This window comes from Cydia strobilella, chromosome 7, assembly GCF_947568885.1.
Source record: "Cydia strobilella chromosome 7, ilCydStro3.1, whole genome shotgun sequence".
Taxonomy (NCBI): Eukaryota; Metazoa; Arthropoda; class Insecta; order Lepidoptera; family Tortricidae; genus Cydia; species Cydia strobilella.
This window is the reverse complement of record NC_086047.1, coordinates 6,757,375-6,770,015: the sequence shown is the minus strand read 5'-3', so window position 1 is coordinate 6,770,015 and position 12,641 is coordinate 6,757,375. Positions and strand designations below refer to the sequence as shown.

Sequence of the window (12,641 nt, the reverse complement as noted above, 5' to 3'; positions counted from 1 at the left end):
ACATATACACATTTAGATGATACTTTATTTATGATTATAATATAGGTAGTGATAATCGTGATTGTATGAAAAATAATATGTAGTACAGTACAACAAATATCTAACTAGAAATTTGTTTCTTATTAATTGACCAACTAGGTTGTTAATGTGAACATTAAATATATCTTAAAGTCAAACAGATAAAATCATAGTTCTTTAAAGGTCTATTAACTCGGTATTGCTGTTATTTTGTGATCACAAATCTGCAATTACTTACATAGGTAAGTATTCGTCTTTAACAATATATTTACTTGTAGCAGCATTTAAGGCCAATCTAGACGGGACAACCTGATTAAATTGTCAAATTAATTGTATGGTGTGAAAGCATACATGAAACTGGCTCATCGATCCCACTTGATTTGATTGTAAGATTGTGACCTATCAAATCAGGAAGGGGGGCGGCAAAATTCCAATATTTCACGCTAGTTTGCGTGGTACGGAACACTTTTTATTAATTAAGTGAGCCCGAATGTCACTAATAATTACTAAATTAGTAACTAAGTTTTAGGCGTGTGGACGCTAGATGAGATGTATGGCAATTTTATCCCCAGAAATCTTTCTCTAAGAAATGCTCCTAGCAAATGGTGCTATATTTTTGCGGAAACTAATTTTCTTGCCCAGTAGCATTGACCCATTTATTTTTAATATCGGCATCTTGTGGTAACCTACAATAATTAATAATAAAGAAATAGAAAATATAAAACGTTTATTCATGGCACATTGCATGCATTGTACGCATAAGTGCATTAAGTACCTAGTCTAATTATATTAACGATAAAAATATAATAGGTGTAAAAAACAAAAACTTATATAAAGGAATACGAAGGTTTGAAAGGTTGCCATGAAATGACCCCGACTTAACTTAGTGCTTGATGACCAGAGCTGCCATATTTACTAAGACATTGATTATCCCAAATAATAATTAGAAACGTGTCTAAAATAATAATTTATTACCGAACTACCAAACATCAAACTTGAAATATCGTAACTTTAACTTTATCGATATAAATATCGACATTGCGCAGCATCTGAGTAGCGAAGTTATTTGACATGTAGGATAGCGAATATTCCAGATAAACGTAAAGAATAGTGACAAAGGATTGTGAACTCTAAGTTCTAACTGATAAAATATAGATTTACTTAACGAACATTCGTAAATAATGCAATAGAAACAGATTTTTCGTATTTATCGGATTATATTTAAATAAATAACCACCGGTAATAGGAAATACCTCCACGTGAAAGATTTTTTAAACCGCTGTGATTTCTGCAGCTTAATACTGCACAATACGGCATTTTAAATTTAATTATCAATTTTTGTTAGACGAGCGTACGTACGACGTGAATGTCATTCGAGCATGAAGTTTACACAACAACTGAGCATAGTCTGTGCATAAAGTGAGTCGGTCGCTACTAACTGTCGGATAGACGGGAACGCCCACTTGCCATCTCCATCCTACTCCGTGATTTTGACACTCCTGGCAGGCCTCACAGCGCCGCACATACAACTCAATGTCGCGCGTGATGCCCGGCCAGAACAATACCTCTCGCGCGCGGCTCTTGCAGCGGTCAATGCCCTGATGACCGTCATGAATGATTTTTAGCATTTGTTCTCTTAACGCGGCAGGGATGAGAACAAGCTTGTTTTTAAACACGATGTCTGTAATTATTTGTAACTCGTCTTTGTATGACCAATAGCATTTCAATTTTTCAATAACATCACGTTTGTTCTGTGGCCAACCCTTATTTATATATTCTTTTAACTGACACAAGGTCTCATCTTTTTCAGTTTCATCCCTTACGAGTTTAAGTTTAGATTGTGACATCTGTATGCTGTCCAGTAATTGATTCACTTGGTACACAACATATCTACTTATTGAGTCATCATATAAGTCTGGAAGAGGCGCGCGCGACAAGGTATCGGGTATATACATATATTTGCCAGGTTTATAGGTAACTTTTAAGTCATAGCCCTGCAAACGTAACAACATTCTCTGTAAGCGTACTGGGATAGTGTCTAATGCTTTCTTGAAAATACTTTCTAATGGTTTATGGTCCGTTTCTACAATAACATTCTTTTGACCATATATGTACTGATGGTACTTCTCACACGCAAACACGATCGCAAGCATTTCTTTTTCTATTTGCGCGTACCTCATTTGTGTGTCGGTAAGCGTGCGCGATGCGTACTCGACAGGCCGCCCGCCCTGGAGGACCGTGGCGCCCAGCGCCACCGAGCTCGCGTCTACAGAAACTACCACGGGCTGCGACGCGTCGAATAGCGTCAACACCGGCGCATTACACACCAAATCTTTTAATTTAACAAACGCCGCGTCGTGCACGGAGTCCCAACACCATACGGATTCTTTTTTAAGCAATCTAGTTAATGGAAAAGTATGTTCCGAATAATTCCGGATAAATTTAGACAAATAATTAATTGCACCTAAAAATCGCTCAAGCGATTTTTTATCCTCAGGTGTGGGCATATCTTTTATAGCCCTAATCTTCTCGGGATCGGGTCTCATACCGTTTTTATTAAATACGTGGCCTAAGTACGTTACTTCCTCTACACGTAACTTACACTTATCCTTATTAAACTTCAAATTTATTTCCGTTGCCCTTTTTAATAATTTATTTAACCTTTCGTCATGTTCTTCTTTCGAGCGGCCCCAACAAATAATATCGTCAATAAACGAATCAACCCCATCTAAATTTTCTAACAGCTGTTTAATCTTAGCATGAAACACTTCTGAAGCACAATTTATTCCATATGGCAAGCGAAGATACTGGTATCTGCCAAATGGCGTGCCGAACGTGCATAAGTCTGCACTCTCTTCATCCAATTGTATAGCCCAAAACCCCGAACTAGCGTCTAAAACTGAAAAGTAACGGGCCCCGTGAAGTTTAGCAGCTATTTCGTTAATAGTCGGCAATTGGAAGTGAGCGCGCTGCACGGCGCAGTTGAGCGGGCGGGGATCAAGACAGATACGAAGTGACCCATTTTTCTTAGCCACAATAACTAAAGCATTTACCCATCGCGTGGGATGACTCACTTTACGTATAACTCCCAACTGTACCATTCTATCCAGCTCTTGCCGCAATTTATCATGTAATCCTATCGGTACTTTCCGTGTCGCACTAATAACCGGCTGAACAGTCTCATCCACCACTATGTGGTACAGCCCTGGAAGACACCCCAGCCCTTCAAATAAATTGCTGTATTTAGATACGTCTACAGAATGGACACGTTTAACTAACCCTAACTCGGTACAACTGTCACGCCCCAGTACGCTTTCAGCATGCTCGTCATCAGCTATTCCAAATTTTAATCTATACACTCGGTTTTTATAATACCAGTCCATAATAGAAACACCTTTAATAGGAATAACATTGCGGGAATATGAAAACAATCTCGTGCTCGGTTCATTTACAATATTTTTTGGGTCACAACCTAATTGCAAATACCTACGATAAGATATCATATTTATATCGGCACCACTGTCAAGTTTAAAATTTTCCTCGCCATACTCACTTCTTAGTGTCTCATACCAGTCCTTCGATGACGAGCTCACCGACGAAACATTAGCAATTACCGGTACAAAAAACGACTCGCACTCATTACTCGAATCATCGTCACAAACCGCAATGTCATACACCTTTTTATTTATCGATTTACACACACACATTCGCGCGAAATGCCCATAGCCCTGACACATGAAACACTGCACTCCATTAGCCGGACACTTGCCGGGGTCACAGGCCTGGCCGCACCCCGGACACGGAGCGCGCGCCCCGCCGCCTCCGCGCTGGTGGGCCGGCGGCGCCGCGCCGCTGCCCCCGGGCCGGGCGCCCCAGGCGCCGCGACTCGGCCTCCAGCGCCCGCCGCCTCGGGCCCCGCGGCCGGCCCTGCCGCCACGGAGCTGCACGGCGTCCACTTGCGAGGGACCCGCGCTTATTTTGAGCGCGTCTAGTCTCCGGGAACCGTCACTCGATACCTCATCCGCTTGGCAAATTTGTATGGCCTTATCGAGTGTCAAATCATCCGTACGAAGCAGTCGGTCTCTCACAATAGTGCTACTTATGCCGCAGACGATACGGTCGCGAATCAAATCCTGTTCTAACGTGGAAAATGCACAGTTTTTTGTTAATAACCTAAGTGCCGTTACGTATTGGCTTATTGTTTCTCCATCTTCTTGGCTGCGAGTAAAAAACTTGTATCTCGCTAAAGTTATGTTCGGTTTCAGACCAAAATATCCATCGAATTTCTTTTGAAGGATAGTGATATCATCGCGATCACTCTCTTTGTCAAACTCGAATGTTTGATATGCATTAAACCCCTCGGGTCCAATTAAGTTGATAAGTAAACTGGCCTTAGTCGCGGAGTCTTCTTTAACCACTCCGGAAGCCTTGAGAAATAAATTGAATTGTATCTTCCAAGTTTGCCACGCGTCAGCCCGGCTGACGGGGCTCCCGTCGGTGTTGAGCTCGGGAGGCGGTCTCGCGTGTTCCATTTGAATCACACTTTAGCACAAACACAATAACTTTCAATATTTTCACTAACAGTCACCGATAACTGTATAAAAACTATTTATTTTTCACCGCTGCCACCATGTTGTAAATCAAACACCGAGCTCAGATGACAACTGTTTATTAAAATAATAACGGGTAGATACCTCGTTATTGAACTACCTACAACAACTTTGAATATTTCTATAATTATTAATTGTCATTCAGCGCACAGAAATTAATATAATAAATTTACTCACTAGTGAGTCACTTCATCAATTTCATCAATCGAAACACACGCACAGCAATTATAGAGGAACACTATTTTTGGCGAAAATACGTGTGACTCGGACTGACACAAAAACATGTAATGACGGGTCTGTGGAGATTGGTTGGAAGGGGAAGGCAGGGAATTATGGCATAGTAAGACAGGGACAGCGCGAACTTGTTTTTTCAAATATTATATCTAAAATGTGTGACAACGACGGCATGATTCCATGCACTGCTGCTAGTAAATCATATTTGTTGTCTTGGATTTGGATACGAAGTATAATTAATATAAGTCGGGTGACAATGCAATATTATGATACCATCAAGCTGATCTGATGATGGAGACAGGAGGTGGCCATAGGAACTCTGTGATAAAACAACAAAACCTAATTGTGTTTGGGGTTTTTAGAATTGTCTCGATGAATATTAGTTGCCTGTGGAAAAAAAGTACAGTCAGCGATAAAAGCTTGTACCAAAAATGAAAATTTTGCCATAAACTTTTTTTAGCATTTTTAAAGCCAAATTGGTTTGGAAAGATAAACTTTCTTGAATCAGATTTAAAATACTTTCCACATTATCTTAGAAAAAGTTGCTCAATTTATATTGTTCGAACGAAATTCTGCCCCAGGCTATTGAATAAGTTATCATTGTAACTCTCAAACATTCTAAGTTTGCCAAAAAAAGTTAGGCAAGATCAACACAAGACAAAAAAAAGGTGTCCTTCTTTGTACAATTAAAATAAATGTACAAAGTTAAATTTATGTAAAGGTTTCGCTGAATGAAAATACTGAAAATAAATTTACAATTCCTTACTGCGAAAAGCTAGGTAGATACTATCTTAGATAGGTATAAATATTTACAATTCACCCTTTAATATTAGAATCTATTCCATTTCGCCTGCTTTAAATTACTAATATGGATAAAGATGCACATTAAAATCTTGGAAATCATCGATATAATTTATTTTTACTTGGATGCCGTTCGGTCCATTTCATTAGCTCGCCTGATTACACCATTTGATGGATTGAATACATTATGAGGTGTCATTGGATTTGTCTCAGTCGGAGTCGTTTTCAAGACGACGTTCAGGCAAATTCAAACGTACAATCAGCTAAGCTAGTCCTTTTGCTGACTGTACTTACACTGACATCAGAATTATATCTAAATTATGTCATTTAGTTAGTTAGAGACTCACGGTAATAAATGACATCATCTAGATATTTTTTTATCCTACAATATTACTCGAAGTATCCTCACTTGGTCTTTTTTAGAAAGAAAGAAAGAAAGAAAGAAAGAAAGGAAGACATTTATTCCATAAAGCACACATACACAGGACAATACAATGAAAGAAAAAAGATGTTTAAAAAGGGAATATAAAAATAATAGCAAAAACAAAAACAGAAAAAAAAAACAAAACAAAAAATTAAATTATTTACACATAAAAAACATAAAAATTACACACGGGTCCAGCAATGTGTGCAGTAGGGAAGAGGCCCTGTCTCAGCATATTGTTGCAATTTGCAAGCGAGGCAAATTCCAACGCTGTTATTCTGCCAAGGCCTTAGGGAGTGACATATAAATATTAATAAGATGTATATAAATATATATAAAAAAACATAATAAATGAATAGTTATTGAATGCATTGTAATATTTGTAATTTTTATAATTTAATGTAAGGATATGAAAAATGATGTCAATTTAGAATAGTATTGTAATGTAATTACTACGTGTAAAATTGTTGTTTTATTCACTCGGACGTTACTATACGGACAAACTCTCTAAATATTATAGCGTCACACTATTTTTATTAGTGAGTGAGTCATATAAAATTACTTCAGATACTAGTTACAAAAATACAAATACAAATTAATTTATTTCATTACTTTTTACAGCTGTTCTTAGTTATAATGGTTAAGGTAGGTAAAGGTAGGTATTTCATTCATAAATAGAACTAAAGTTCACTCTAAGAATGTTTACGCTTAGCTACTGTCCGCACAGTACCTATTGACTCTCATATTTTGATAGGTCACTAAATCGATTTAACTCCGCTATTTTGTTCAGTGATCGACTGAAAATGTGTCCATTGCGTCCGTCCAGTTCAAGTGAGTTTTCAAAGAGATTGGATCATAGCATACAAGGGCCGGGGATAAACCTATTACTTCCACTTATTGGATGGGACATGTCCATTCATGTATAGTTTTATTTTTATGTGTGAATTTCTGACAAAAGTACAGGCCAACACTTTAACTTAACTTACTTTAAGGGACGAATACTATGGTACTTTATACATTAATTTAGTGATAGTTAAAAACCGGACAGGTGCGAGTCGGACTTCCCACCGAGCGTTCCGTACAAATTAAATTTTTAGTATTTGTTGTTTTAGCGACAACAGAAATACATCAGCTGTGAAAATTCAACTGTCTAGCTATCACGGTTCATGAGATACGGCCTGGTGACAGACAGACGGACAGTGGAGCCTTAGTAATAGGGTCCCGTTTTTACCCTTTCGGTACGGAATCCTAAAAACGGTTGATATCATGTGTTACCGGAAACCCGGTTTTGCTATTTCACAAAAACTGAAAAACCGTTTTTCTAAAATACGCACGGTTTTGTGACCTTCCCAGAGTGATCACCACTTTCCCTTATTTCCATGAATGCCACGACGTTGTTTACCAGATCTTTGGAATATAAATTAATTTGCATTAATTTGTTTATCAGAAAAGTATCGTGGGACAAACTCAAAACCCTTAATCATAATTCTCGAGAGGGACTAGTGGTTAAAAAGACCCGAAAGCAAGTCGCTGACAAGAATATCTCCACAATGAAGACAAATTGGCGTTCCCGTTTAGTGTCTTTACGAGATACCGCCTTCAATGGCCGCCCCTCCACTTCCACTCATTAAAATTTGAAATCTGTTGTAGGTACTGTTGAGGTTTTGCTTTTTGTCAATTATGGCGATATTTGTCAGGACGGAATTTTGTGGAACCGTATTGAGTTAAAGTAATTACATATGCTAGCCAATTATTAATTTAAAGTTAATCACGTTTACAAAGACCTTAATTGTAGATAGATCACCTTTGATATTATTTTATGACTATAATTATTGTAACTTAACTACGCTGGCACGAAATTGCTACCCGACTAACGATCACAAGTAATTAATTACTCGTTGATATTTTAATAAATATATATTATAGTGAAATCACCCATCCTAATAGTGTCTGTCTCGTTCTCGGTAATCATCTTACACGTAAAACTTTTAACCTATTTTCGATTTTAAAAGCATTGATTCGGCGTAAAATCCTGAATAATTCTGATATGAAAGTTTTCCCCTTGCTGACAGATTCTGTTTTAAACGTCCTATAACCGGGATAGCCGTATGAACTGTTAGAGCCGTAGGTACCAGGTATTCGAAAGCCGTATGTGTTTTAAATGTCATTTACGAATTGGATTTTTGTGCCCCTGTGCAATTAAAATTAACATTTTTTTTTAAAGTTGACAACATTTTTCTACTTTTAAAGATTAGCCACTTGTATTAAAAATAATCTTTCATCCGTAAACTCAAATTACACCTTGTTGGAGTTCACAGAATAGGGCTGGTACGGATTTATTGAAAGTTTCCGATTGCAAGAAATAGCCGATAGATTTGTAACACAGATAGGACGAAGAAAGGTATAATGCAAAAGCCGGGTAGGGTCTGAGCGAAGGTCGCGAACTTAATCATGGAAACTTTTATAACCATGTAATTTTTGGTACCTGGTTTATATAATTATATTGTTTTATGGAATACGTTAAAATATTGTAGGATGTATCAAATACATCTTAATTAACATAAACATCGTTAAAATGTTGTTTGCGACACATATATACAGTACAAAGCCTGCACCAACAAACGTCTCTTTTTGGCCCAGTGGTTGACTGGTAGAGAATGCCTTAAGGCATTAAGTCCACCATTTGTACTTATTTTATGTGCAATAAAGTATAAATAAATAAATATATATAGATGAAATATTTTTATTATTATCTGATTTTTATTATATCTATTTTCGTAAGAATCTTGTTGAAGCAACTCCAGCCGGCCTAGCCAAGGTGACAATCGCTATCGCTTCGACAACGAAACGCTTAGTGTCTCTCTATCACTCTTTCATATTAGTGCGACAGTGACAGTTGCGTTTCGATCGCTACGGAGCGTAAGCGATTGGCATGTTGGCTACGCACCTAGTCCAGTAGACTTAACATCGCAATTGTAAGTCGATTTACAAAATTAAACTACGTATCATAGCAGAACTAGGAGGATATAACCAAACGGAGTAGCCATTAACAGGCGTTCCCCTCTGTCGAAAATAATCGGCCAATGGTCATACACAATGTATGAACGGACGTTTATCTGACATGGCTATTTTTACGTTACGTATACATTGGACGTTCCCCTCCCCCGCAAAAATCGGCAGACTTTTTTGTACAGAAAATTACAGACGAGGCGTCTCCGTTTGGTTATATCCTCCTAGTAGCAGAATGGTAACGAAAGTGAGAATGTATATATAAAATTTAATATAAGAAACTTACCTTCATAAAAGGAAGAATGATAATGAATAAAATTAATGATAGGGGTTTACTTATGATATTTTGTTTTTATTGTCAAATTTTATTTACTAGTGAACAGTAAAGTTTTTTTCAAAAACTGTAGTGTCGCGTTATAGCCTATTTCTAATATTATTATCATTTGTTCGTTGCAATTAAAAGCCCGCAATTCGATGTTCTGTCCATTATGGTTCCTCTACACGATGGCCCAGCATAGGTCAGTCCAAGGGACGCATTTATGCGTTAGAGGGAGCAAGTGATATTGCTATCTCTTTCCACCGCAGAGCTGCGTTCCTTAGACTGGCCTACGCTGGGCCATCGTGTATATAGAGGAGCCATTAGCAAACCAAGTCGTCACTTACCTCTCTTTCTTGAGCTCGCTGTTCTTTTTCCGGAAATTGGCAACGAGTACTTGCAGCTCGGAGGAGTGCCGGTCGTAGATCTGCGAGAGCTGCGTCGTGAAGTCTGCCACTGGAACAATCCATATATTTATATACTTTTTTTGTCATTTTTATACATTTTTAGTTTATGTGGGACTCGCTCCTCCCAAGGCTCCCTCTGTTAGTCAACGGAAGAGGAAGTTGTTACCCTGCCTAAAGGGTCCCACTGATTACCACTTCGCCGGACGATATCGGCCTGTCAGTTGTTCGGAACTATCAAATTTTTTAAGGGTCAAGAAAGAGTGGAATAAGTGAAAGAGTGTGTATCTGGGAACCTTGTTCACTAGGGACGGAAAGCATGATAAAGACACTAGCTTTTGGCCGCGACTTCGTCTGCGTGGAATTAGTAATTTGGGTAACTTAATTTTTTTAACAACTGCTTTTAAATCCATCCTTTTTTTCACCCCCAAATTGGTCCACTATAAATTTTCACCCCATTTTTTGAATCTATCTGGCAATATAATAGTGTAGTTCATAATTAGGAATTAAAACATTATAATGTGATGTTTTTCTGTAATGTGAAACCCACACTCGCGTGCCTTTCATTATGTAGCAGTCACATAAACTACTATGATGTACAAGTATTTAATGAGAATACTTTAAGGACAAACAAAAGACAGTAAATAATATGAAATGGCTGAGTCTGATAATTGATTTTATTATGTTAAATGTACGTGTAGAAAATGTATAAATGCTAAGAATAAGCTCAATTAGCGACAACTTATGGTACGGTTCACGATTAATTGAAATAACGCAAGTAAACTTTTGCTTTTTACGTGAGTTTGATACTATTACGTGACGTCCACGGGTAGTACCTTTGTACTACCTTATGGCGGTTGCGCTGCAATACTATTGCGGTCCTATGCGACGTAAGCGCCAGCCGCGTGGAACGTGGAACGTGTGACATGGTGGATTACCTCAAAATTCACCAACATTATGTACAATAATACGCCTACATAATATCGCAGTAATACCGTGAAAGTTTGCAAACAAGCTCCACGGCTCACTGGTTACGTGCGTGTAAACAGCCTTTTAGGCTTTTCAGCCGGTCCGTTTGCCAAACGTTTCAATGAGAGTTATAATCGGAGTATTTCGGCGAATTGAATTTACTCATGTACAAATTTAAATGGTTTAATAAAAGGAAAGTTATGTATTAATATTACCATATCCTATTAATATCAAACAACTTGTAATTTGTTTAGGATTTAATTAAATTCTGATAATTGATATAGGTACATATATTCTATTAAATATACTAAAACATATTTAAAATTTAATTAGTGGTGTTTTTTTATCAACACGGGGTCCGCTTTTGGCCTACTAATCCCAAATTTATTCTTGGGTGGTTTTTTAGGGTTCCGTACCCAAAGGGTAAAAACGGGACCCTATTACTAAGACTCCGCTGTCCGTCTGTCCGTCTGTCACCAGGCTGTATCTCATGAACCGTGATAGCTAGACAGTTGAAATTTTCACAGATGATGTATTTCTGTTGCCGCTATAACAACAAATACTAAAAACAGAATAATATAAATATTTAAATGGGGCTCCCATACAACAAACGTGATTTTTTTGCTGTTTTTTTCCGTAATGGTACGGAACCCTTCGTGCGCGAGTCCGACTCGCACTTGGCCGGTTTTTTTTCGAAAGCTTGGTCTGACTAATAATTTCGCCCGCATACTCAAAGTAGGGGGGATAATTACGAACACCTAGGGGAGTTTTGCAATAAATCATAAGATAGTATTTGTAGGTTAACTGTAATAGCTTCGTCTGAAAGGTAAATTATCGTACTTTTTAACTACTACATTCAACAGTATTAATTTCTCTTTATTCACCTTTCTCTTTATCTACTTTTATAACAAAAACAAAACCTCTTGGTATTCGTGTTTATCCGACACTGGTCGGGCAATCACGAACATCTAATGGGACAGTTAAGATCGTTCACAATTGACCCAGACTAGCCCAAAAATAAGATCATGTGTACAACAGATTAGTCAGGATTAAACATACATTTTAAAAACGTACATAAGTACTGATATCTAATGGGACAGTTAAGATCGTTCACAATTGACCCAGACTAGCCCCAAAATAAGATCATGTGTACAACAGATTAGTCAGGATTAAACGTACATTTTAAAAACGTACATAAGTACTGACATCTAATGGGACAGTTAAGATCGTTCACAATTGACCCAGACTAGCCCCAAAATAAGATCATGTGTACAACAGATTGGTCAGGATTAAACATACATTTTAAAAACGTACATAAGTACTGCCCGGCAAAAATCACTAGGTTAGCTAAGTGAAGACGATTGCCCGTCTGTACATTTTTTATGGGTCTATTTTAAAAAAACGTAAAATGGAGAATTACTTTTTTTAAATAGAGAATTAAAGTCAAATAGAGAAATGCTTTTAATTTAATTAACAAGTTACAGAGCCGATTTTTGTTCTATATGGGGCAATGTCGAACGTTCGTAATTTACCCACTCAATTCGGTCGCCTATACCCACCAAGGTAATAAAACAAAAAAGAATTATGTAATTTTAGTTTATGTTTTGCCTGGCCGTTTGTAATTCTCGTAATTGAATCCTCAACTACTAATTATTTATACAAATAAATGTCGTGTTAGAACTATTATTAGTTTATAAGTTATAATGTGTTTAATTTATGGGAAAATTGCAACGAAAGTAAGCAAATATTTGAATTAGTTTTAACTTAAATCCTATGTGCACCTGTCACGCTCCGCTAGTCGCTTGGTAGTAGTGATAGCGTGATTTCTAAGATGGCGATAAGTGAAATCATGTTAT

At 37.4% G+C, this 12,641-nt stretch overlaps 1 protein-coding gene across 3 annotated transcripts in view; it reads right to left on the bottom strand.

The window, feature by feature from the left end:
• LOC134743081 (uncharacterized) overlaps positions 1–12,641 on the bottom strand; it is a 222,626-nt gene that overhangs the window by 135,189 nt on the left and 74,796 nt on the right. For all 3 annotated transcript variants that reach the window (XM_063676391.1, XM_063676390.1, XM_063676389.1), the window contains exon 4: positions 9,760–9,868. In XM_063676391.1, coding sequence (XP_063532461.1) covers positions 9,760–9,868 — 109 coding nt within the window. The remainder of the gene's footprint in view (positions 1–9,759; positions 9,869–12,641) is intronic.